The 26,998-nt window shown below is 39.7% G+C and overlaps 3 protein-coding genes and 1 pseudogene across 4 annotated transcripts; 3 read left to right on the plus strand and 1 right to left on the minus strand.

The window, feature by feature from the left end:
* Nucleotides 1-346: 346 nt before the first annotated feature.
* LOC121776514 lies at nt 347-1,757 on the plus strand (annotated as a pseudogene).
* Nucleotides 1,758-5,219: 3,462 nt separating this feature from the next.
* Nucleotides 5,220-9,752, plus strand: LOC121777670 (uncharacterized WD repeat-containing protein C2A9.03-like). The gene is made up of 10 exons (XM_042175008.1): nt 5,220-5,578; nt 5,960-6,124; nt 6,244-6,411; nt 6,535-6,621; nt 7,204-7,338; nt 7,440-7,550; nt 7,872-7,963; nt 8,086-8,191; nt 8,788-8,874; nt 9,027-9,752. Exons 2-10 carry the CDS (start codon nt 5,987-5,989, stop codon nt 9,438-9,440), a joined length of 1,338 nt encoding a protein of 445 aa, XP_042030942.1. The 5' UTR covers nt 5,220-5,578; nt 5,960-5,986; the 3' UTR covers nt 9,441-9,752.
* Nucleotides 9,753-14,367: 4,615 nt separating this feature from the next.
* On the plus strand, nt 14,368-18,614 carry LOC121777669 (uncharacterized WD repeat-containing protein C2A9.03-like). 2 transcript variants are annotated; one of them, XM_042175007.1, is made up of 10 exons: nt 14,368-14,708; nt 15,123-15,247; nt 15,365-15,532; nt 15,666-15,752; nt 16,328-16,462; nt 16,564-16,674; nt 16,994-17,085; nt 17,210-17,315; nt 17,637-17,723; nt 17,880-18,614. In XM_042175007.1, the coding sequence occupies exons 2-10, from the start codon at nt 15,131-15,133 to the stop codon at nt 18,291-18,293; spliced, it is 1,317 nt and encodes a 438-aa protein (XP_042030941.1). In that variant the 5' UTR covers nt 14,368-14,708; nt 15,123-15,130; the 3' UTR covers nt 18,294-18,614. The 2 variants fall into 2 exon arrangements, with proteins under 2 accessions (XP_042030941.1, XP_042030940.1); XM_042175006.1 differs by having other exon boundaries at nt 14,369-14,708; nt 15,083-15,247.
* Nucleotides 18,615-18,892: 278 nt separating this feature from the next.
* Nucleotides 18,893-20,265, minus strand: LOC121777671. Its single transcript, XM_042175009.1, has 2 exons — nt 19,996-20,265; nt 18,893-19,740 (listed from the first exon to the last, which is right to left on the minus strand). Exon 2 carries the CDS (start codon nt 19,716-19,718, stop codon nt 18,951-18,953), a length of 768 nt encoding a protein of 255 aa, XP_042030943.1. The 5' UTR covers nt 19,719-19,740; nt 19,996-20,265; the 3' UTR covers nt 18,893-18,950.
* Nucleotides 20,266-26,998: the final 6,733 nt, after the last annotated feature.

Raw genomic sequence — 26,998 nt, forward strand, 5'->3', positions numbered from 1 at the left:
ACATAAACCAATAATACTTTTCATGAGTAGAATACTGAATATCAATGATGTTTTGATTGATGTGAGATACAAACTCTACGTATATCAAGGTTGGGACTGACGCATTTTGACAATCTTCTCCTTTTTATCATTTTGCATGTAAATAAATGCATAATGTACAAAGTTATGATATAATCAAACCATAGTCTACAATGTTATAGAATATGTATTTGATAAATGTTGGCTTTTGCAACTATAGTAATTGGGTGGTCCAGAGCCTTTGTTCTAGCGGTAATGAGCTTAGACATTATTGTAAGAGGTGCCGAGTTCAAGCCCTCTTGACATTAATTGTCACTACGATTTTAGATCAGAAGATATTAAGTGGAGTAAAATTAATAGTGTATTCATACTCCCTAATATTATGACTGTTCAAAATTTCACCATCAATGATCAATATTCAATCGTGCTATAACGCGATATCCATTAAAATGGTCAATGTACCTTGTAATTTTGCAAATATATTAATTTAGTTAATTAGAATTACTACTTAAAAGACCAAATGATCTAAGAATAAAGAATATAGTTTCTAGGCTTATTTTGGAGAAAAACAGTTATAAATGTGGAGCCCAACTATTATCTCAAGTTCGAAGTCCAATTAATAAAATAAATTAAATAATAGGTCAAGGAAATAATAAAACGGGATTAAAAAAAGAAATGAAAATTTGTGACTTAGGTTTTCTCTTTTCCGTTGGTTTTAGAGGGAAAAGTCCTCTCCCTCACCATTCTCGGCCATCTCTCAGCCGCGACTGTGTTCGCCGCCGCCACCGCCGCCGCCGGGCTGACTACACCCTCACCTCTGTTCCCTTTCTTCCCTCTTTTCTCCGTTTCCGTATCATTCGTCATAACATCTTTGTTCATCTCTCCTCGTCGCAGACAGAACAGGAGCTCAGCAGTGTAAGAAATGGTTAAAGGAGTTGGAATTTTAATCCCTAAAATGCGATCCATGATTTGGCATAAAACGACGTCGTCCCGATGGATGTCGCAGTCGACCTCCATCCCCAAAAAACAAGTGCGAGTTCGTGACCACGCCTACGATGCCTACATGGAGATCGAGAAAAAAGTTCGCAAAGTCCTCAAATTCCAAGACCATTCTCTCGCAGCCCAGCCACATCCTCTCCGTATCGCGCCTCTACAGCATCTCCCGCCGAATCGGATTCAAGCAGTTCGAATCCGGCCGCTTCGTGCTCAAATTCCCCGACGTCTTCGAGGTATTCGAGCACCCGGTCCAGCGGATCCTCTACTGCCGCCACACCCGAAAAGCCCTAGCGCAGATCGAGCACGAAAAAGCATCCCTCCGCCGCCAGATACCGGAGGCAGTCACCCGGATAAGGAAGCTGCTGATGCTGTCGAAAACAGGCTGGAGCACATTCGCATTTCGCTCAAGGAGTTTGGGCTGCCGGATGATTTTGAATCGTCGGTTATTCTGAATCACCCCCAATTTTTCCGGTTGTTCGATGCTGATGAGGCGAGGAGTAAGTAAGTTGAGATGGTGGAGAGGGAATGCACTCTAGGTGTTTGTGAAAGTGAAAGTGAAATTGAGCGAGCGAGGGAAAGAGAGTATCGAGAGAGGGGGGTGGACGCCGAGGAAATCCGGTTCTCGTTCGTGTAGAAATGGCAGAGGCTGCCGTACTGGTTATTGGAATCTTGAATTTAAGATGTTCGGTCAACGAAGTTTGACCAATAATAAATGTGACGAGACATTTAATTTTTGGAAATTAAATGATATAGCGTCGATCTACGTTCCGCGTAGATGACCGTAATATATTCACTTTCTCAAATCCGATTCCCGGTGAGTGAGAAAAAGTGGAATAAAGGTGGTCACATTGTAGCTTTTAATAAAGCTATGAGATTAAAGCTTATGGAGTAATTAACTTTGGTTAATGATTCCACATAGGAGATTAGACACATCTTTTAATGTGTATTTATTAACTGACTTTACTACACTTAATAATTATAGTGGACTAAGATGGGTTGAAGAAGCCCACACGCGCGCCGAGCCGCGCCCGTTCCCTTGGACTTGGTGCTTGGGCCCAAACTTAATGTTTTGGACCAACGCTTAGTCAGCGAGACCAGTGGCATGACACATCGTCAACTATGACGCAGTCAAAGTCTACGAGGCTGCCACGTAATGAAGTCCACGTGTGACGGATGAATTGGGCATGTATCGCGTCTAGATTCATCGCCAACCTCTCCAGCTTTCAAATCCGTAACGGCCAGCCGTTACAGCCATGCCATGATGAGCCATGATGACAGCCATTAAGGCTGCATTGACCCCTGCAGTGGACTAGGCATATAAATAGGCTAGTCATTTCTTGCATCAACATAATACTTAAAAACAAAGCATCATACTCTCTCTGGGCTTGGTGCTTGGGCCCAAACTTAATGTTTTGGACCAATGCTTAGTTAGCGAGACCAGTGGCATGACACATCGTCAACTATGACGCAGTCAAAGTCTACGAGGCTGCCACGTAACGAAGTCCACGTGTGACGAATGAATTGGGCATGTATCGCGTCTAGATTCATCGCCAACCTCTCCAGCTTTCAAATCCGTAACGGCCAGCCGTTACAGCCAAGCCATGATGAGCCATGATGACAGTCATCAAGGCTGCATTGACCCCTGCAGTGGACTAGGCCTATAAATAGGCTAGTCATTTCTTGCATCGACATAATACTTAAAAACAAAACATCATACTCTCTCTGCATAGTCTTTTCTTCATGAAGCTCTGTCCTCTCCTTCCAGTTCGTCAGAGCTCTGCTGATAGCGGTGCTGCTTCACCAGAGACGTTGCCGTTTTATCTTTGGAGACGACACGCCAAACCGAGAGCACTACCGGGGCGTATCTCGTCTTGCGGAAAGAGGACTTTCCTCGACTCGGCTAACTTTGATTTCATTGTTTTCATTGTATTTTCAGTTTTTGTTCTTTCTTCTTGGGTTGTATTACGCCCAGTTTTGTTTATCTCTTGTAATTCCAATCATTCCACCAACATTGGTCGCCTTACGAGGATGTGTCGGGGTATGATCTGCGGTCACTGGAGGCGCAGCGGAGGATGGAGAAGAGGGCGGTGGCGATGGTCCACGAGCTGCTGACGTTGACGGTGGAGAAGAATATGACGTTGGAGAGGATAGCCCATTTTAGGATGAAGCTGAAGGAGTTTGTGCTACAGCACCAGAGGATATTCTACCTGTCGACGAGAGAGAATAAATCACAAATTACTAGTACCATTTTTGTTGCTCTTTTTTCATAATTTGTGTCATGACTTAGGGCATCCGCAATGGGGCGGACGATCCACTATGGGTGTGCGGACGATGTCCGATGCATCGTCCGCGCCCTATAGATCATTCGCGGACGATAGGGCGTCGTCCGCGCCATCGTCCGCCCACTGTGGGCGACGCGGACGATGGCGCGGATGATGCAACGCGTTTTTTTTTTAAATTCGAAAATTATATTTAAATAAATACCTCCTACCCCACATTCACATTTTTAACAATTTCATTCACGTTTTCACTCTCAAATTACACTATAAAATGGATTCTGGTGAATACCCAAGTTCGAATAGTCCGATGTTTGGGGATGATCGATGAGTTGCGCCGCAAGTTGGGACTTTTGTAGAGTAGTCAATTTTTTTTTTCATTTCTAACACGTGTAACTTTTTTTTAATCAATGTAGGATTGCCATTTTTAATTAATCGTGGTGTTTTTTAATTATTTTACATTGATATATTTGAAAACAGTTAAATTAATTAACAAAACAATAGTGAAACATATAGAGCGGCTTATAGAGCGCCCCACTGCAGGTGGAAGGGTATGAGAATAAAATAATGATGTGGCGGTGCATAGGGCGCCCTATAGGGCATCCTATATGGCGCCCCATTGCTAATACCCTTATATGTCTCTTTCCAACAAAATTTTTTACCAACCTTTAGTAATATCTTTAAATGCGATTGGTAAAAAAAAATAATATTAGAGTAAATGTATACATCATTTTAAATTACTACTATTAAAAATCAAATTGGATTTTAATTTTATAAAATATTAGTACTACCTAATAAGCTCATCAATATACTTCTACTTTAAAAGTGACAAATTAGATGCATGTATCTTGACATCGGACTCGACCTAAAGTTAGACAACAAATAAAAATTCAATCAAACCATAAAAATAAAATTAATGTTAATATATCATTAATCAACGTAAATTAAAATTCAATCAAACCCGTCCTGGACCACACTCGGGACGGTGGAGAGGCCCGGGGCCGCGCATAGCTGTAGCCCGTCCCGACGTTGTTGGCGCTTTGGCCGTGCCCGGTTGCCGCCCATTGCGGGGGCACGGGACGGACACCCAACTCCTTTTTTTATAAAAAAATGAATTTTGTTTTTAATTTTTTTTCCTATTTAAACTCTACAACATTTTCATTCCTTCTATATTCTTATGAATTTTTGAAATTTAATTGTTCAACGTTTTTAATTTTTAGGAATTGTAACATTTGAATTTTTAGGACTTGTAGTTTTTAATTTATAGGGTTTGTAATTTTTTTTTTAATTTCTAGGGTTTGTAATTACTATTATTTCTCGAATGAATAATGAATTTTTTGAAATATAATTGTTCAACGTTTTCAATTTTATGAGTAAAATAGTTTGAAGTTGTGTATAATGCAATTTAATATCTATGTTCTGAATAGGGTCTGGAAGGTTGTGGGAATTATGGTCTGACGCAGAAAATGAGGAGAATAATGGCGTGAAGGATTGTGGATGCCTTTCATAACCATAACCCTATTCATTATAAAAATCATCCTTAATTTAATTTCACCGGAACATATGACCCCGTAGGTGCGTGCAGCACGATTAGTTCCTCACGTGCAGAGTTGCAAGAATTATACTTCCTCCTACCCATTCAAAATATTTACCTTTCCATTTTAGTTTGTCATGTTCAAGATGTGTACTTTGTATATTTAAAAATAAATATATCTCTCTTCTTATTAAAATATTTTAATTTTTTTTCTCCGTTTATTCCGTCCAATAACTATTTTTGTGTCAATTAGGAATGTGGATATCTCGAGAGTGGAACCAAAAAAATGCAAAAGTCAACCCTGGTATAATCACACGTGTCAGCCCAAAAAAATTGCTAGAAAACCCTTCTTATCTATCTCGTGGTGGGCCAAATACATTGATTTCCATCGCAAAAGAGCTGCAATTCTCCATTGTAGTAATTCGCAAGCCTAAAGTCATCGACCTTCATTTTAACTTCCTTTTTCGTTTTCTCTTTTACCGCAATCAAACTAAGAAATTCACCGCCCCCTCGAGTTGTAGGAGTATATCATAATTTAAGTGCTTTTGGAAAATTGAGCCAGCTCCAGATCGCATGCGCTTTTTGATCGAACCCGCAGAGATCTCTCTGTAATCCTCTCCATCGGAGTCCCCGCGGCTCTGATTGTTGCGCAATTATCTTCGAGGATTCGATCTTTCTCCCGTGGAAAAATGGGAAATTGGACGAGTGGGAGGCGAGGATTACACGTTTCGTTTTAATTCCGCTTTTTTTTAATGTGAGTACAGTTCAATTTTCTGCGTTGTGATGTTGATTTGTAGATTATAGGTTTAATTTGTCTATATTTTGACTTTCTTTGCTGCTTAGGGTTCGGAAGTGAATGCTCACTTTGAATTGGCTTCTTGTAACCCTTCAATTTTGTAATTGGTTTCAAATTCCTACTTTATTTCAAGTATACTTGAATTTTCAATTCGAAAAATGTTTTTTTGTTGTTGTTTTTGTTTTCGGACTTTTATTGGTCAAGACTTTAATGTTTGAAATGATGCGTTCTTTTGAGGTGATTATGTAAAATGTTAGTTTCGTAGGTATTTTTCAGTTTCTGGGGTGGTTGGAGATTGTAAATGCAATCTAATTATATTATTGAGTTCTTTCCTTGTAGTTACCTGGTTACTGAAGTTGGATATAAATGTCATATCAAGTGGAAGAAATGGATTATGCGCCTGCTGACTATGAGATGGGAGAAGTAGAAGAAGATATGTATTTTGCTGGTCGAATGATGGGAGGGGACACAGAATCTGAGGATGAGGATGAACATGATAATTTGGTTAGTTTTCAGTAATACCTTCAAACTTTATGATTGTTGATATCACTATAATCTTTTCAATTGTTATTGCCTGTTGGTTTTATTATTGGTGATATGTGATAACTTGAATGTTGGATTAGGACAATAAGATCACTGATACATCGGCTGCTGAGGCACGGAGAGGGAAGGATATCCAAGGAATTCCATGGGAGAGGCTAAGCATAACTAGGGAGAAGTATAGACAGACTAGACTAGAACAGTACAAGAATTATGAGAATGTACTCCACTCCGGTGAGGAATCAGAAAAGGTAATAATTAGTCTTATATGGTAGCTGAACAGAGTTAGATTGCTTTTGTGCTTCTAGAAAATGTATAAACTATTTTTTTATTGATTGTAAAAGTGGTAGTATAACTTTTTGTGGATTTGTTAGGAATGCAAAGTAACTAAGAAAGGTGGAGCATATTATGAATTTTGGCAGAACACCAGATCAGTAAAATCAACCATTCTTCATTTTCAGGTAATTGGTGCGTTCCTCTTTGATGTTTGCTGTTCTTTCTAATGACCATAAGTGCATGGTACCAGCTAAATAATTTGATTAAACATTATGTCTTTGAACTTCTTTTCTTTTGCTAACTCGAATTTTTGTGTGCTCTCTGTGTTCGGAATTAGATTAAAATTGAAGGATTACAATGTACTTATCGGCTAAATGAAGGAAGTTATATTTTGAAGTGTACAAATGTACAATGATGTAATGATCTTCTGCCTCCATGGCGAGTTTTCTCATGTTAGATGTGTTTGGATGTGCGTCCTGATTTGTTACAGAACATTGACAAAGTTAAAATGTTAAATGTAATGCTAAATAGATGGCCACTGCCACTGGCACCATACTATGTTTCTCCACTTTTCTTGTAAATCCAGTTTCACAATGAGATTCAATTAGATGCATAAGAACATGATATGCATAATCGTGAATATTTTAAAAATGTCTGTTGAGCATCGTTGCTTTTCTTTTTGGAGATACCATATATTGAGCATCATTGTTGGTTATATTTATGTTGAATAAGTGTTTTCTGAGTTTCGCCTGTAACTGTTATTGTAGTTGAGGAACCTTGTTTGGTCAACATCAAAGCATGATGTTTACCTCATGTCGCATTACTCAATTATTCATTGGTCTTCATTAAGTTCCAAAAAGACTGAAGTTCTTAATGTCTCTGGGCATGTGGCTCCGTCAGAGGTACATCTCTTCCTAAATGATGATTTGTTGAGTAATTAAAGTATTGGGCTTAATGCTTCCTTTGTAGTTAGTTTTTCCGACTTTTGTATCTGTCTTTATAGAAACACCCTGGAAGCCTACTTGAAGGATTTACTCAAACTCAAGTAAGTACTCTGGCTGTCCGTGACAATTTGTTGATTGCTGGGGGATTCCAGGGTGAGCTCATTTGCAAGGTAATTCTCTCCCATGAAAGCTTTATTATTTTGCGGCTTTGCCTTCTGCTCGGATTAAATTTTCATATTATGCAATTTACTACTAATATTTCTGTTATTGGCTGTTATAATATAACCTTGATTGTTGTTTTTTTCTCAAACCTTAGTTCATGTCGAGATATTTTGAGGCGCTGCTCAATCTGTACTAATTAAGTATCTTCCACTGATTTACAGATCATATGCATGCTGAGATGCTAGTATACTGACGATGCATACTATGTTCATGTTTAGAATCTTTCTTTTGTCTCTTTGTTGTTGAACGAATGTTCCTTTGTGATGCAGTATCTAAATAGACCTGGTGTTAGCTTTTGCACAAGGACAACTTATGATGATAATGCTATCACAAATGCAATTGAGATCTATGACGGTCCAAGGTTAGCTTTATTCTCAACTTATATAATGCTTTATTAGCCTCTGGACCAGGAATTTATGTATTCTAGGATGTTTTACATTCACCAATCATACTCTGGAACTAATTCGTTTGAAATGCTTTTAGTGGCGCTGTTCATTTCACAGCATCAAATAATGATTGTGGAGTGCGGGATTTCGATTTGGAAAAATTTCAGCTTGTTAGACATTTCTCTTACCCGTTTCCTGTAAATGTAAGTTCAGTTTGTTATAGTTTATAAATATGATATAATTGGATAAAAGTTCCACGCATTGACATTTTATTTTCAAATTGTTATAACTTGTGATATCTTTTGCGGACAATACGGAAAAAACTGACTAGCTACTTCACAAAACTTGCCAGAGTTATTATAAAAATACAGTTATATCGTCTAGGGAACCTATTTGATTCCCTGAAAGTTTGAATGGTTAACTTTTGAAGATTGGTTAACTTACCGTAAAGTTACTTCTCCGCAGTTAACTTCTGTGATATATTGTTCTTGTGTCAAGTTCACATTAGCTGTGGTGTGTTAGATGTATGGCCATAGTTTCATATGCTGTAGAAGATACATTCCTCTTATGATGTTGCTATCTTGGACATATATTCACGAGGTTTTAGCATGTAGAAGATTATGGAAGAAGTACTTTGATTAACAAAATGCTATAATTATAAGATTTATGTGTTTAACATTGTATTGTATCTGTGCGTGTACATGCTCTTTTATTTAGTCTGCCTCCCATGTGTTTGTGCATGCGAGATGTTGCTGTGGTATATATATGCATAAGGATGACTCGGTGATTTTCTTTACAGCACACTTCTCTAAGTCCAGATAACAAGATTATTGCTATTGTTGGCGACAATCCTGTTGGGATGCTCGTTGATTCGCAAACTGGGAAGGTAGCATATTTTACTTCTTGCATCAATTTTTTTAGCCACTAAGAACATAGTCAATCATAATGCAGAATGTTTGGGTTGTTTTTTTGCTGAAGGATGAGGTCGTGCTTTGATTTAATGATATTATATTTTGGTGTTGTACCTTTTTTTTGTAGACCATCGGGTCTCTTCATGGGCATTTGGACTTCTCCTTTGCCTCTGCTTGGCATCCAAATGGCTACATGTTTGCTACGGGGAACCAGGACAAAACATGCCGAGTCTGGGATGCTCGAAACCTATCAAAGTCAGTTGCTGTACTGAAAGGAAATCTGGGGGCCATTCGATCCATCCGCTTCACATCCGATGGCCATTTCATGGCCATGGCCGAACCAGCTGACTTTGTTCACGTGTATGATGTGCAAAATGGTATTGAGAAAGAGCAAGAGATAGACTTTTTTGGTGAGATATCTGGAGTTTCTTTCAGCCCTGATACTGAATCCCTATTCATTGGGGTATGGGATCGCACCTACGGTAGCCTTCTTCAATACAACCGGTGTAGAAACCATTCATATCTCGACTCCTTAATGTGAAAATCTTGAATTCCTTGGTCGATTGTTGAGGAGAAACAATGGTAGCATCTCTCTGGCCACCTGGAAGAGGTCTGGTCTGAAGATGGGTCAGTGTGTGCTGTATCTTGGACCAACTGTTGTGCCATCAAATAACACCAACCAGTGACGGAGCAGTATATATAAGGTGCCTTGAATGCTTTATGATGCTGCCTCAAGTTGAATCAAGGCTAGTCCTGTCTGGAAATGTCATTTGGTGATGTGTATATGAAAAATACAATTTGTACCATTTAACCATTTTTTTTTGGAGTAAAGAATGCTGACTGTCTGCGATTAGTGTTCATTGTTTTTACCTGTTACCTTACATGAATGTGAAGCCTTAATATACGGCCATTCCTTCGGGAAAAAGCCTCAGGCGGAGGCGGATGCATTGCTTAACACTCTGTTGGCCCTTGTTGGCCGGATGATCGGTGCATCTGCCCTAATTGAATTCATTCACACTTGTTCATCTCATTTAGGGTATATTAATCACAATTATGATGTAATTAGGGTGGATGCATCGAGATCCTGATATACATTTCTTGTATGGGTTGGAGTATGATACCAGAACAATGCAAAGTCCGAATATAATAGTATGAATGTAAAATTCTGATAATTTGTATTGGTTCAACTCTTAAGTGTCAAAATTTGAATCTAGGACTCTAAAGTGGATTGTGTTGTACATGTTTGATTTCATTCTCAAATGAGTGATCAACCAATATTTGTTTGAGCATGGTGTCTTCTTCCACCTGCAGCTGCTGCATACAATCTTAGAGCAGCTCGGGACTGAACACGGCCACATCTTGTTTCGCGTTGTCTCGTGGCATGGCAATGGTAGGACTAGGAGCATTGTAGCTCCCAAATTTAGGTGTAACATAACTCCCAGGAGAGTATATCTGGGCTTGCTCGACCTTGCAACGGCTGGGACTTCTCCCGACGACACATCCAGCTATTTAAGCCCTCTCGCGACAGCCTTCCGTTTCCACCTGGTTCTGCCTCAGGAAAATCCACATCACACCTCTCATCCTGCAACTCGACATCATCCCATGCAGAGCCATCTTGAGCTCGAATTCTCTCGAGCAACGCGTCATACTCCTCTTCCCGTCTTTGAAATCCGGCACGTCCTCTCCCAGCGTATGGCAGCTTTCGGAGCGTGTGAATAGGCAGGGATCTGCGTTCATGCCACCTAATGGACCTGCGTTGAATATGGTCAACTTCAACACTCCTTTTGATAAGTCGTTATTTCTAGAGCTCGCATTGGCTGGGATCAGTGAGCTGATAAAGTTAGCCTAGCTTGAATAAGGTCTGAGCACACTGCATATTAGTGGTCTTTTTACAGTTTTCAAATGAATAAATGTAGATGAAGGATAGAAATATCGGTTTTATAGAACTATAGGTGAATACATTGTTATCAATATTGATATTGATAAAACTTTTTAGCGTTTCTTTAACTAATGTTTTTGGTTCTTGATTTTATGTTTTGTTTAAAAGCGCTACTATCTGCCTCATTTTTCTGAAAAAAATATATATATATATATATATATATATATATATATATATATATATATATAGTCTCATTATTCACAAATCCACTCTTAAAGACCGAACCACCGAACCATACCAAATTAGGGTTTTTAGATCTAGTTTTTTATGGATGAAAGACACAAATTTATCAATTATTTTTGCCTTCATCACGAGCCTATTTTAATTCAAGCGAAGGTAAATAAGTCATACTAACATGTTACGAAGATTTAACTTCATTTCAGTAGGTTTTTACTTCATTCCAGTAGGATTATTACTTCATTTCAGTACGTAAATGCGGTTTCGCCGTCGCGTGCCGTTCTTTCTCTCTACAATATCTATCACCACCGTCACAACGCTGATATGGTGTAATAAACACATGGAATGATGTAATAAATTATTGGAATGAATTATGTGTAGAAGCATTTGAAGTCCTACTGGAATGAAGTAAAAACCTTATCCAATGAAGTAATAACGTTTCTGAATGAAGTAATAAACACACTTGAATAAATTGCATTTTTTAATGTAAATAAAGTAAAAACTCAGGTCAATGAATTCAAATGAAACAAATGTTGAATCATTTCAAAACCTACCGGAAGAAAGTAAAAACATGTTGTAGTTTCAAGGTATTACGTACGGAATGAAGTAATAAACCTATACAATGAAGTAAAATGGACTTGTAATAAAGACCGAAAAATTTACACAGCAGCACATCTCATCAAATAAACTAGATCTAATGGCCCAGATTTGATCTCTAGTTCGATCTTTAAAATTGGTTCGACATTGATCACAACCCATATATATATATATATATCATTTTAGACTACAAACCAATTCATATGCACATCAAACTGAAATTCATGAAAAATGCTTAATTTGAGGTTCATATGTAAATGACAAAGTTATTTTCGTGTATAGTCCACAATTTGACTGTGCGATCAATATTAACTTCGATAGTAATACAAACTAATACTTACTATTTGTTTGAGCAAATGTGAAATTGAAACTTTTGATTTAATCAATATTTAGTTTGATGATAGGCTCAAGTGATTTAATCAATATTTAGCTTGATGATAGGCTCAAGCTCCTTTTGTCCTTAACTTAATCTAGTTAAGGACAAAATTAGTCTATTTTGGATGTCCATAAAAAAATAAGCTAGTTTTACTATTTTGGATGTCCATCAAAATTAATCTGTTTTGGATGTCCACCAAAATTAGATCAATTTTTAAATATAGAAATTTTTAAACAATTAAATACTATTACCAATTATGCATTAAAATTCATGTCCATTAAAATTCATGTCATTTACAACTTAATCTATTATTTTTGGATCGTGGTAGTATTTTATTGTATCTAAATGAAAAGAGAGAGAAATATTTTACAAGAAAATTATACCAGTTCGAAAAATATTCCAAAGTTTATATTATTGGCACATTTCTTATGGAAAATCTGAATTTTCTCTTAGCTTTATTTTGATAGAATTTGCCACACACAAAATTCAAAATACTACATCGGGTATAAGTTAGAAAATCGAATTAACCAAAGGAATCCACACGTGGAGGTAATACGCAAGCAATTGACAAAGATCAACAATGGTATGAAATATGAATCCATTACTTACTAAGCATTGTTATGATTATTTTATCTTATAGTACTACTATTGCTAATTTGTGCATCCAGTAATGATCTACCTTGTGAATTCTAAATTAATGATCTCCGCAAAATAATGGACACTATTTTGTACTGCCCTCGATTTAAAAAAATAGCAACTCTTTTCATTTTAGTCCGTTTCTTAAAAATAACAACTTTCAAACTTTCTAATTTAGGAAATCTTTACACCCATATAGACCAATTTATTTACCACTTATACCACTAATAAAGTGGATCCCATAATCACTAACATTAATTCCATTACTTTTTTCTCTCATTCTCTCTTACTTTATCAATTTTTTTCTCCTTCTTTCTTACTTTACCAAATTGTGCATTAAAACTCGGGCCGTTTCAAATGTTTCTATTTTTAAAAAACAGAGGGAGTATTGAACATTCACTTGAATTCATATCAGAACCAAAATCTATGGCGTTAGGATTTTATCGTGTTGTGTTAAGCTAAATTGTATAGTAACTTACTATCATTAACCATAGGGCTGGCAATTTTTGCATTACACGATAATCTGCACGGACACCCATAAAGTTATTAGGTTGAGACATGATAAAAAACCGATAATTTCATATTGAATTATAGTTTAGCCTTATTTTAGATTGAGTTGATATCAAATTGACCTAATAACCCTCCTTAGTTAATTGAGTTTTGTAAGTTGTTTATAAATTAAAATGGTGAGATAACTGAATAAGAGTGGTGCACGGTATCTGGTGGGCGTAACGCCTAATCCATTAATTTGTTATGGTATGTCGGTTCGTTTGCATGTGCCTAGTTTCTTCACATTAATCCAATTTCCCAGAATAGCCAAAGGAATAAATTGCAAATTACCATATTTGTTGCTCTTTTTTCATAATTTGTGTCATGATTTATATAGTTATATGTCTGTTTCAAAAAAAATACTACCAACCTTTAGTAATATTTTATACGATAAATGTATTTTTATTCTGGAAATGTCATAGAAAATGACTACATCGGTTTACTTTAATATAAACGTATATTTTATATTATTAAAAATCAAATTGAACTGTAATTCTATAAAATATTAGTACTACCTAATGCTCATCCATGAGCTTCTACTTTCGAAGTGACAAATTAGATAGATGTACGTATCTATTCTTGATATCAGACTAACGCTGACATCAAATCAAAATTTATTAACATTAATATATCACTAATCAAACCATGAAAATGATATTAATATTAATATATCGGTTATCAACGTAAATCAAAATTCAATCAAACTATGAAAAATAAGATATCAACAATCATCCCGTTAATTTGAACGTGAGGTATAGTTGCCACGAAAAATATGATTGTTTTTCACCTAGATCATTTATATTGTCACGAGCATCTAATGTAAATCTCAATATTAATAATTATGGATTATCTAATGTTGAGTGTGTTTGTCAGACTAAGGACTGAAGAATATTCTCACATGATTATCCATCTAGGATTGGATTGTGAGATTTAATTTCATGAACAGACTACATATGTAATCTGGAGATACAATCTTCCAAATCGAACAATTCGGAATAAAAAATAATCCTTCAATGGTATAATCCCACGTGTCAGCCAAAAAAAATTGAAGGAAAACCTTTCTTATCTTGTGGTGGGCCAAATTCATTGATTTCCATCGCAAAACAGATGCAAATCTCCGTTGCAGTAAATCGTAAGCCTAAATCCACTAGAATTTTGTTTCTTCTCAAATTTACCCTCTCCATTTCCCATTTTTACGAAAATATCTTCATTCATTCTCCATTATCGATTTATCATTCCTTCATTTTAACTTCGTTTTTCTCTTTTACCGCAATGAAACTAAGAAATTAACCGCCTCAACGAGTCGTATATCATAATTGAAGTGCTTTTGGAAAATTGAGCCAGCTCCAGATCGCATGCGCTTTTTGATCGAAGCCGCAGAGATCTCTCTGTAATCCTCTCCATCGGAGTCCCCGCGGCTCTGATTGTTGCGCAATTATCTTCGAGGATTCGATCTTTCTCCCGTGGAAATATCGGAAATTGGACGAGTTGGAGGCGAGGATTTCACGTTTCGTTTTAATTCCGCTTTTTTTAATGTGAGTACAGTTCAATTTTCTGCGTTGTGATGTTGATTTGTAGATTATAGGTTTAATTTGTTTATATTTTGACTTTCTTTGCTGCTTAGGGTTCGGTAGTGAATGCTCACTTTGAATTGGCTTCTTGTAACCCTTCAATTTTGTAATTGGTTTCAAATTCCTACTTTATTTCAAGTATACTTGAATTTTCAATAAGAAAAATGTTTTTTTGGTTTTCGGTCTTTAAAGTTATTGGTCATGATTTCAATGTTGAATTGCTGCTTTCTTTTGGGTAGTTATGTTAATGTTTAGTTTCGTAGGTATTTTTCAGTTTCTGGGGTGGTTGAAGATTGTACATGCAATCTAATTATATTATTGAGTTACTTTCCTTGTAGTTACCTGGTAACTGAAGTTGGATATAAATGTCATATCAAGGGGAAGAAATGGATTATGCGCCTGCTGACTATGAGATGGGAGAAGTAGAAGAAGATATGTATTTTGCTGGTCGAATAATGGGAGGGGACACAGAATCTGAGGATGAGGATGAACATGATAATTTGGTTAGTTCAACAGCACCTTCAAATTTTATGATTGTTAATATCACTATAATCTTTTCAATTGTTATTTCCTGTTGGTTTTATTATTGGTGATATGTGATAACTTGAATGTTGGATTAGGACAATAAGATCACTGATACATCGGCTGCTGAGGCACGGAGAGGGAAGGATATCCAAGGAATTCCATGGGAGAGGCTAAGCATAACTAGGGAGAAGTATAGACAGACTAGACTAGAACAGTACAAGAATTATGAGAATGTACTCCACTCCGGTGAGGAATCAGAAAAGGTAATAATTAGTCTTATATGGTAGCTGAACCGAGTTAGATTGCTTTTGCGCTTCTAGAAAATGTATAAACTACTGTTTTATTGGTTCTAAAAGTTGATATAAATTTTGTGGTTTTCTCTTCTGGATTTGTTAGGAATGCAAAGTAACTAGGAAAGGTGGAGCGTATTATGAATTCTGGCAGAATACCAGATCAGTAAAATCAACCATTCTTCATTTTCAGGTAATTGGTTCTGTTCCTCTTTGATGTTTGCTGTTTGCTGTTTGCTGATCTTTCTAATGTCCGTAAGTGCTTGTTACCAGCTAAAATAATTGGATTGAACATTATGTCTTTGATTTTCTTTTCTTTTGCTAACTCACTTCTTTATATGTGCTCTCTGTTTGGGATGAGAGTAATTAAAGGATAACAACGCGTTCTTTTCGGCTAAATTAAGGAGGTTTTATTGTGAAATGTGAAGTGTACAAATGTGCAATGATGTAATGATCTTCTGCTTCAATGCTGAGTTTTCTCTCGTTAGATGTATTTGGATGTGCGTCCTGATTTGTTACAGCACATCGAAAAAGTCAATTTGTGAAATGTAATGTTAAATAGATTCCCACTGCCAATAGCAGTTTCGCAATGAGGTTCAGTTAGATGCATAGAACATGCTAATGCTATGCATTATCATGAATATTTTAAAAATGTGTATTGAGCATCAGTGTTTTTCTTTTTAGAGATTCATATATTGAGCATCTTTGTTGGTTATATTTATGTTGCATACATGTTTTCTGAGTTTCTGCCTGTAAATGTTATTGCAGTTGAGGAACCTTGTTTGGTCAACATCAAAGCATGATGTTTACCTCGTGTCGCATTACTCAATTATTCACTGGTCTTCATTAAGTTCCAAAAAGACTGAAGTTCTTAATGTCTCTGGCCATGTGGCTCCGTCTGAGGTACATCTCTTCCTAAATGATGATTTGTTGTGTAATTAAAGTATTGGGCTTAATGCTTCCTTTGTAGTTAATTTTGCTGACTTGTGTTTCTCTCTTTATAGAAACACCCTGGAAGCCTACTAGAAGGATTTACTCAAACTCAAGTTAGTACTCTGGCCGTCCGTGACAATTTGTTGATTGCTGGGGGATTCCAGGGTGAGCTCATTTGCAAGGTAATTCTCGTCCATGAAAGCTTTATTATTTTGCGGCTTTGCCTTCTGCTCGGATAAAATTTTCGTATTATGCAATTTACTACTAATAGTTGTGTTATTGGCTGTTATAATATAACCTTGATTATTGTTCTTTCTCAAACCTTAGTTCCAGTCGAGATATTTTGAGGCGCTGCTCAATCTGTGCGAATTAAGTATATTCACTGGTTAACAGATCATATGAATGATCAGATGCTTTTATACTGACTATGCATACTTTATTTAAGTTTGGGATCTTTCTTTTGTCTCTTGATTGTTGAAAGGATGTCCCTTTCTGATGCAGTATCTAGATAGACCTGGTGTTAGCTTTTGCACAAGGACAACTCATGATGACAATGCTATCACCAATGCAATTGAGATCTATGATGGTCCGAGGTTAGCTTCATTCTCAACTTTATAATACTACCCTCGATAGCCTCTGGACCAGGGAGTCATATTCTACAATGTTTTACATTCACCCATCCATAATCTGGAACTAATTGGTTTGAATTGCTTTCAGTGGTGCTGTTCATTTCACAGCATCAAATAATGATTGTGGAGTGCGGGATTTTGATTTGGAAAAATATCAGCTTGTTAGACATTTCTCCTATCCGTTTCCTGTAAATGTAAGTTCACTTTGTTATAGCTTATAAATGTGATATAGTTGGATATAAGTTCCACGCATTAATATTTTATTTTTAAATTGTTAGAACTTGTGAAGTTGCTATCTTGGACATTTTTGAGAGGTTTTAGCACAAAGAAGATTGTGGACGATATACTTTGATTAACAAAATGTTATAATCATGGGATTTATGTGTGAAACATTGTATTGTATCTGTGTGTGTACATGCTCTTTTATTTAGAGTCTGCCTCCCATGTGTTTGTGCATGTGAGGTGTTGCTGTGGCATATATAAGGACAATGACGACTTGATGATTTTCTTTACAGCACACTTCTCTAAGTCCGGATAACAAGATTATTGCTATTGTTGGCGACAATCCTGTTGGGATGCTCGTTGATTCACAAACTGGGAAGGTAGCATATTTTGTTTTTTGCATTAATTTCTTTTGGCCACTAAGAACATAGGCAACCATACTGCAGAATGTCTGGATTGTTTACTGGCTGAGGGGTGAGGTTGTGCTTTTATTTAATAATATTATATTTTGGTGCTATACCTTTTTTTCTTTGTAGACCATCGGGTCTCTTCATGGGCATTTGGACTTCTCCTTTGCCTCTGCTTGGCATCCAAATGGCTACACGTTTGCTACGGGAAACCAGGACAAGACATGCCGAGTCTGGGATGCTCGAAACCTATCTAAATCAGTTGCTGCACTGAAAGGAAATCTGGGTGCCATCCGATCAATCCGTTTCACATCTGATGGCCAGTTCATGGCCATGGCCGAACCAGCTGACTTTGTTCACGTGTATGATGTACAAAATGGTTTTGAGAAAGAGCAAGAGATAGACTTTTTTGGTGAGATATCTGGAGTTTCTTTCAGCCCTGATACTGAATCCCTGTTCATTGGGGTATGGGATCGCACGTATGGTAGCCTTCTTCAATACAACCGCTGTAGAAACCATTCATACCTCGACTCCTTAATGTGAAAATCTTGAATTCCTTGGTCCATTGTTGAGGAGAAACAATGGTAGCATCTCTCTGGCCACCTGGAAGAGGTCTGGTCTGAAGATGGGTTAGTGTGTGCTGTATCTTGGACCAACTGTTGTGTCATCAAATAACACCATCCGGTGACGGGGCAGGTTATATAAGGTGCCTTGAATGCATTGTGATGCTGCTTCAAGTTGAATCAAGGCTAGGCTTGTCTGAAAATGTCATCTGGTGATGTGTATATGAAATATTCAATTTGTACCATTTAACTTCTTTTTTTTTTCTTTTTGGAGTAAAAAAGTACTGACTGTCTGCGATTAGACTTCATTGTTTTTATATGTTACTTACCTTATATGAAAGGGAAGCCTTAATAAACGGCCATTCCTTTGGGAAAATGCCTAAGGCGGATGCGGTTGCATCGCCAAACAGTCCATTGGCCTTTGTAAGGCGGATGATCGGTGCATCTGCCCTAATTGAAATTGTTATCACACTTGTTCATCTCATTTAGGATATATTAATCACAATTATGATTGCATCGAGATCGAGTTCTGTTACATTTGACATAAGGTTGAGAGCAACGCAATGTTGGAATATGATGTGAATGTGAAATTCTGGTAATTTGAATATGTTCAACTCTCGAGTATCAAAATTTGAATCTAGGACTCTACAAGTGGATTGTGTTGTACATGTTTGATTTCATTCTCAAATGAATGATCAACCAATATTTGTTTGAGAATGGTGTCTTCCTCCACCTGCAGCTGCTGCATACAATCTTCGAAAGCAGCAAGCAGCTCGGGACTGAACACGTCCGCATCTTGTTTCGTGTCGTCTCGTGGCAAGGCAGTGGCAGGAGCATTGTAGCTCCCAAATTTAGGTGTAACATAACTCCCAGGAGAGTAAATCTGGGCTTGCTCAACCATTTTCCGTCTCAGCCTCGCAACTGCTGGGACTTCTCCGGACGACACATCCAGCGATGTAAGCCCTCTCGCAACCGCCTTCCGTTTCCACCCTGTTTCCACCTCAGCAAAATCAACATCGCACTTCCCATCCTCATCCTCAGGTAAACCTTGCAACTCGACATCATCCCATGGGGAGCTATCTTGAGCTCGAATTTGCTCAAGCAACGCGTCATACTCCTCCACCGTGTGGAAGCTTAGGCTCCTCTTCCCGTCTTTGAAATCTGGCATGTCCTCTCGCAGCGTATGGCAGCTTTTGGAGCGTGTGAAGAGGCACGGATCTGCATTGGTAGGGGGAGGATGATCTGCAACATCAATTGATGGTGGAGTGGAAGTGGCGGTGTTGGTGTTGGCGATGTGTGATGCTAGTAATTCATCCCAAGCTGCGGATCTGCTTTGGAAGCCATGCCTCAGCTCTTCCCTAATACTCATCGATCGCGTTATCGCCTTCGAAGTTATGCATCCCATTTCTTCAACCACACAACGATTTCTGCTTCGGCAACATCAAAATTAAAGGAACTAAGCTTCAACCGCACTAAATTAGGGCGTTGATTTTATCATTTTAGTAACTGCGCATTGTTTATGAATTCAAATTTCATGACTGATTATCTTTAGCAACTTTTCTCGAGCAACCAACAATTAGTATTTAATTTGTTGATGATGAACAGCGAATAGATGATCGTGTGATAAAAAAAACGAAAAAATTGATGAAGTGATGAGAGAGAGAATCGATTAGAACATGTACCTTGAGACGATGAGAATTGTGGCGATCTGAGCTGAGAAAATGGTGAGATATTTGTGGGGAGAAGAAGTGAGAACACAAGCAGAGCTGTGAAGACGGAGGTGTGCTCTCTCTACTACTTTATTCTCTATAATTGTGTCTATTGATTATTCACTAAGCCTATGTTTGTAGACTTTCCTTTTACAATATTTATTGTTCCTTTGTTTCTCCATTTACTTATATATTTCAAATTTGAAGATATGGTGTGCCACAACTGTCATAACTTTGAACTATACTCAATATAAACTAAATTTGGATCATGTTCGACCATAAAAATTCAGTGATCTGAATATATTGACACATGATGGAATGCTGTGTCTAGCTAATCACAATTACACAAATGTTTATCTCTTCTTATTTTTATATCATGAATATAGAATAAATAAAGAAATTTTTTTATGTTACATGCAAAAGGGGCGGAGGAGTACTTGCTATTATCAGTGGCAGAGAATGAGGAACGTGGTGGTTACAATGCTCCACTTAATCCATCACTATACTAAAAATTTAATTTTAAATTATATATAAACACTTGTTTTAAACATTATTGGATTTAAAACTTTGGCGTAGAAAATAATTTGGATGCTTGTGTGTGTTCACAAGTAGTTGTCGGTCTCTTTGAAAATATTTGAGATTCAATAATTCAATCGGCTGTGATTTGAATAATTATAAAGTCATGATTAAGGGTTAGGTTTTAAATTTGTGGGCCACCTTACTGATTTTGATAATTTTTTTTCAAACCTAATCCCGTTGCGGCCGCCACGTTGGTGAAACACTACTCACAAAACTTATCTCTACAGTTAACAATTTGATTACTTTAATTTATATTTAACTAAATTCTTACTAACTGAAAAATACTCCCTCCATCAATCCTGTCTTTGGTATGGAACAGCTTTAATCCTTGGGTCAGCTGTCACACTGATGAATCCGCGAATTTTTGAGGATGATGAATGCTCGTAAAAATAAATTACGACACGGAAATTTTACGTGGTTCGATTTACTGAGGTAAATCTACGTCCACGGGGAGAAATGGGGGCAGGTTTGTATTGCTTGATCTGCGAATTACAGCTTACAACACAGACTTGCTATATGATTTTTTCTCTAGAGAGATTCTAACCCTTTTCTATCTGATCTAAGTTCTATTTATACATTGAACTAAGGTCGTGGTTTGCAGCCCCACTAACAAGATCGTGGGTGAGCAATAACTGCTCAATAACTGCTTCGTACCACTAAATAGATCGTGGGTATAGCGGAGGTCGTGGAGGCCTTTCATGAGTCCACTAACTCCTAGTTCGGTCGAATGCTGAGACCGAACTGCTGGACTTTACCGATCAGCTCTTGCCGATCTGAGAGGAGAGCTTGACTGGTCGGCTTTTACCGAGCTGTAGGCTGAGTCCGAACTCTTTGGTCGTGCCGAACTCTTTGGTGCCGAACAGGTACTCTTTCTTGGGCTCTGGGCTGATGGGCCGTCACTGTTATTGGGCTTGCCATTAGGGTTTAGTTCGTACCCCATCACTACCCCCCCCTAAAAGCGAAGTGAATCACTTCGGCGAGGTGAGTCACTTCGGCATTCTGGATAATGGTAAGGGGGAGGCTGACGTCAGGGGACGTGCCTTGCGCGTGCCTGCATTAAATGCGACAGAAAAATCCGGCCGTTGAATCCTGAAAAGGTGGGATTCGAAACGGCGCAACGATCTCGAAATCTTTCCCGAATCTGATAAATATGCTCTTTCTTCCTCATTTGAACACCTTTGCTGTTGCGTCTTCTATACTCTCTCTTTCTCGAGAAATTTTCTTCCTCTTTCAAGAGCTTCTTCAGACTTTCTTCACCTTCAAAAAGTAAGAAAAATGTCTTCTTCTTCTTCGGAGTCGGGTAGCGGTAGGAAAGGGGATAAGGGGTCTTCTGGCCGGAAAGAGTCCGGGGAGAAGACCGTAGAGTATTTCCATAGTATTTTGAGTAAGGATACTGTGATATCCCTACCCGAAAAATACTTTTTTCCTGGGGGGAAGGCGGTGGTACCTGACGGTGATCATAGGGCTGACTCCCCGCCGGAGGGGTACGCCACCGTGTACGAGGCCTGCTTAGAATGCGGGCTTCGTTTCCCCCTCCCTTCTGCCTTTATAGATTTACTAGATTTTTTTCAGCTTCCTTTAGGCCAAGTGACTCCGAACTCTTGGAGGCACTTGTCGGCCTTCGCTGCCGAACTCCGTAGGTTAGGAAGGGATTTGTCTTTGAAGGCGATCCTTAAATTCTTTCAATTTAAGAGGAAGGGGTCTTGGTTTTACTTGATCCCTTTTCAGCCCTTTAGGGCCTTTTGTAAAACGAAGTGGCCGAAGTGGCAAAATCGCTTCTTCTACTATGATAGGACCGCGGCTCCTAGTTTTCCCTGGAGAGGGCCGGAGTCCGTTATCCGTCATCCTCGGCCTGAACCGTTGGACGAGCTCGATGGCGAGCTCAACAAGATTCCCATAGTTAGGAAACAATACACGGAGTCTGAGCTCGTCAAGGGCGACGTCGTGTTCGACATCTCGTCTTCGGACGAAGAGGCCGAGGGTGAGGATTTCTCTTTATCTTTATGCTCTACTGCTTTAACGAAGAAAACCTGACTTTGCTTTCTTGCTTTTTGGCAGTGTACATGCTGAGTAAGGCTAGCCGCAAATCTTCGGAGCCCAAGGAGCCGGAGAGGCCGAAAACCACCAGCTCGGCGTCTGATGCCGAGAGGACTCCGAAAAGGCAAAAAACCTCTTCGGATCCGAAGAAGCCGGAGTCGACTTCGGCAAAGGGGAAGGGGAAGGCCCAGAAGCCCCCGAGAGCGCCAGAGAAAGATGTGGTCTTGGCGCCTCCTTCGGAACATATCTGTGAGCCGTTTTTATGGCCCACGGACTTCGCCGAGGTGAATTCTCTTCTTGATTTTCTGGCCTTGCTTTTTTCCTGTATTTTTTGTGGCCCCTTTGTTGACTTTTTTCTTAATCCATTTTCAGAGGAACGATATGCTCTCCAAGCTCGTCGCCGTCGAACTCTCCAAAGCGTCCAATGACTATGCTGAGATGCAGAGGAAGTTGGCGGCTGCTTGTCATCGGGCCGAACAGGCTGAGGCTAACTTTGAGAAAGCCAGAGCTGCTAGGATTTCGGCCCAGGATGAAGCTCAGTTTGCCAAAAACCAGCTCGTCATCCAGCGAGAGCAGACGAAACGGAGGGATGCTGCCGCCGTGGCTGCCCAGGGGGAGGCTCTCCGTGTTTACACGGAGAAACTCTTTCTGAGCAGCCAGTTCTCGGCCTTTGTCGGTAGTCTGGTAAGGCTAATTGCCGATAAGGGCGAGCAGGGGGCCGACGTCGTGCTGCCTCTGTACAGCCGAGAGATAGCAGCTCGGCTTCAGAATCTGCCGCTCCTTGAGGAGCTCGCTTCATCCTCGGTCCTGCTTTCTGCAGACCGAGTCCGGAGTTGTCGAGCTGATCGGGACGAGAACCTGGAGGCTATCTTTGCCTCCGTGGGACCCGTTTCACCCGCTTCGACTTACAACGGAGAGGGTGAGGCCGAGCCGCTGGAGCTGGAGGCCGAAATCGAGCGGGCCGGGCATCCGGAGAAGGAAGCCGATCAGGAGGCGGAGGCGAGGCCGGCAGGAGGCGAGGCCGAGGCTGAGGTAGCTCAGGAGAAAGAAGCTGAACCGGACCAAGGAGCCGGAGACGAAGCTGGTGGAGTATGATTTCGTCTCCCTTCTCTTAGTCTAGTTTCTTCCTTGTAAAATGGCCTTGAAGCCCTCCTAGTGTAAAAAATTTTCCTTGTGAATGAAAAATTCTCTACACTTGTCTTCGTATAGCTTTTCGTACTTGCCTTTATTCCTGTTGTATTTTACTATCTGCTCGGTACAGCTGCCGAACTAATATAGCTGCTTTGTACTCAAGGAGATGGAGATACTTCACTGGAAACGGCTGTACTCTTCGGCTTTAGACGAAGCTGAGAAAAGAGCTATAGCCGATCAGACGAAGAATGACGAGCTTCTGGCTCGTTTAGTGAAGCTGGAGGCCGATAATAAGGACTTAGAGTCCGATAAGAAGGATCTGGAGGCCGAGCTGAATACGACCATTGCTGAGAGGACTGCGTACGAGGATTACATCCGTGTGCGCGGGGGCTTGACCATATCAGATGTTCAGAGTCGAGTTGACGAACTGTGGGAGGAATATCATGTACTCCGGAGGAACAATGCGCTGGAGAGCTCGGCTTGCCAACAAGTTGTGAAATCATTACGGCGCTGGGCTTCTCGGTACGACATTGTTCTTTCTCGGCGCCCCTCCATAGAAAGATTCCTTCGGCATATCGTGCCAACAGATGCTCGCACTCCAGATCAAGCCTCTGGTTCCCTTGTTCAAAATCCTACTTCCAGTCAACAACGAACTCCGGAACAGCCGGAAACGTCAAGACGAGAACGGGCTCAGGAGCAACCGGAATCGTCAAGACAGGGACGGACTGAAATTCGCCGAGGAGTTGTGACTATGAGCGAGCAAGATCAGCAGATGATTATTGCAGAGACTCTTCATCGCCGAGGTGTTAGGACTTCTCGGGCTCGGGGAAGAGGCGTTGGGTCGAGGATAGCATCTCGTCGACCTGCTTATTCTTCATCTGTTCGGAACAACCGAACTCGGCTTCCAGAGGATTTTGCAGATAGGTGGCTTAACTTCAGCAACCCTGGACAGTAGAATAGTCCTTTGTAATAGCGTAACGCCATTTTGTAGGGTAGCGGAGTTGTATGCCGAACAAGATTTGAAAAATGAAATTTTGTTTTCGCTTCTAACACTGTATTTACAGCTTAGCGAAAAAATTTCATCGTACTTGTCCTCGGTCTTATGAAGTAAACTTCTTTGACCGGACTTGGTCCTTGGTCTTATGAAGTAGACTTCTTTGACCGGACTCGTCTTTGGTCTGATGAAATAAACATCTTTGACCGGACTCGTCTTTGGTCTGATGAAATAAACATCTTTGACCGGACTCGTCTTTGGTCTGATGAAATAAACATCTTTGACCGGACTCGTCTTTGGTCCGATGAAATAAACATCTTTGACCGGACTCGTCTTTGGTCTGATGAAATAAACATCTTTGACCGGACTCGTCTTTGGTCTGACGAAATAAACATCTTTGACCGGACTCGTCTTTGGTCTGATGAAATAAACATCTTTGACCGGACTCGTCTTTGGTCCGATGAAATAAACATCTTTGACCGGACTCGTCTTTGGTCTGATGAAATAAACATCTTTGACCGGACTCGTCTTTGGTCTGATGAAATAAACATCTTTGACCGGACTCGTCTTTGTGTTCTAATTTGGCGATTTTTGTCGCCGGGATCGAACTTTCCCTTGTCCTAATTCGGCGAGTTTTATCGCGTGGATCGGACTTTCCCAGTTAACCGAAGTGGTCTTATGCAGTAAACCTCTTTGACTAGACGTGGTCGTCCCCGGTCTTATGAGGTAAACTTCTTTGACCGAACTTGGTCGTCCTAATTCGGCGAGGTTTATCGCGTGGATCGGACTTTCCCTTATTGCAGTTCGTTTCAGACGAAGTGCTTATTTCTTAAGCCGAATTGTGGTCTTGTATCTTCCTGAGAAGCTTGGACTCACAATCGTTGGCTTATTGCAGTTCGTTTCAGACGGACTGCTTGTTAAGCTGAATTGTGGTCTTATATCCTCCTTAGAAGCTTGGACTCACAATAGTCTTTAATAATCGATCTAAAAAGGGGATCAGTCTTTAAAGAACGATATACCTTGGTACCATTTGTAAGAGACGACAAGCACATAGAGACAAAACACATAGAGAAAAAATGAAAAAGACGAAAGAAAAAACTTTAAACTTTTTATAAAACGACAAGTAAAAGGTACAAGTAAAAAACAAACAAATAAAAACATGTACCCCTATGACCGAACTAGACACAAGACAGACTGACCGGACCTTGTCTCTTACAAGTGGAACTTCTTGAGGTTGGAGACGTGCCATGTTCGGGGTACTTGTTCTCCTGACATGTGAGTCAATTTATAAGACCCCTTGCCGAGGACTTCTGACACCCGATACGGACCCTCCCATGTGGGCTCGAGTTTGCCCAGCTTTTCTGCTCGACTTACTTCGTTGTTTCTCAAGACGAGATCTCCCACTTGAAATTGAAGCTTTTTCACCCTTTGGTTATAATACCGGGCTACTTGCTCCTTATACTTGGCTGCTTTTATGCACGCCAATTCTCTTCTTTCTTCGGCGAGATCTAGTTCTGCTCTCAGTCCGTCGTCATTCATTTCTGAGGAGAAATTTAGAGTTCGGGGACTGGGTACGCCGATCTCCACCGGAATTACGGCTTCAGTGCCGTACACCAGACTATACGGAGTTTCACCGTTGGAGGTTTTGGGCGTAGTTCGGTAGGACCATAGGACTTGAGGGAGATTTTCTACCCATTGTCCTTTGGCTTGTTCTAACCGAGCTTTTAACCCTTTCACCAGAATCCGGTTCGTTACTTCCGTTTGTCCGTTTGCTTGGGGATGGGAGACCGAAGTGAACCGCTGTTGAATGTTCAGCTCTTGGCACCAATTCTTGAACGTCTTGTCGGTGAACTGAGTCCCATTATCCGAGATGAGGATGTGGGGTATGCCAAATCGGCACACTATGTTCTTCCAGACGAAGTCCAATGCCTTTGAGCTCGTTATCGTAGCTAATGGTTCAGCCTCCACCCACTTCGTGAAGTAGTCCACGGCAACGATAAGGAATTTCATTTGCCGAGGAGCTTGAGGAAGTGGTCCCACTATGTCTATGCCCCATTGCATGAAAGGCCAAGGGCTTTGCATAGTGTATAGATCGGTCTGCGGCATCCTTGGGACATTTGCATGAATTTGGCACTTCGTACACTTCTTGACGAGCTGCACTGCCTCTTGTACCATGGTTGGCCAATAATATCCCCATCTCAGAACTTTTTTAGCTAAAGCTCTGGCTCCGATGTG

This window comes from Salvia splendens, chromosome 18, assembly GCF_004379255.2.
Source record: "Salvia splendens isolate huo1 chromosome 18, SspV2, whole genome shotgun sequence".
NCBI classification, from domain to species: Eukaryota; Viridiplantae; Streptophyta; class Magnoliopsida; order Lamiales; family Lamiaceae; genus Salvia; species Salvia splendens.

Bases quoted from the DNA above. Each gene is read 5' to 3' on its own strand.
- LOC121777670 (XM_042175008.1), top strand. From the start codon at position 5,987: ATGTCATATCAAGTGGAAGAAATGGATTATGCGCCTGCTGACTATGAG. The intron at 7,551-7,871 runs GTAATTCTCTCC...TTTGTGATGCAG, and splicing joins AGGGTGAGCTCATTTGCAAG to TATCTAAATAGACCTGGTGT. The intron at 8,875-9,026 runs GTAGCATATTTT...TTTTTTTTGTAG, and splicing joins TTGATTCGCAAACTGGGAAG to ACCATCGGGTCTCTTCATGG.
- LOC121777669 (XM_042175006.1), top strand. From the start codon at position 15,110: ATGTCATATCAAGGGGAAGAAATGGATTATGCGCCTGCTGACTATGAG. The intron at 17,316-17,636 runs GTAAGTTCACTT...TTTTCTTTACAG, and splicing joins CCTATCCGTTTCCTGTAAAT to CACACTTCTCTAAGTCCGGA. The intron at 17,724-17,879 runs GTAGCATATTTT...TTTTCTTTGTAG, and splicing joins TTGATTCACAAACTGGGAAG to ACCATCGGGTCTCTTCATGG.
- LOC121777671 (XM_042175009.1), bottom strand. From the start codon at position 19,718: ATGGGATGCATAACTTCGAAGGCGATAACGCGATCGATGAGTATTAGG.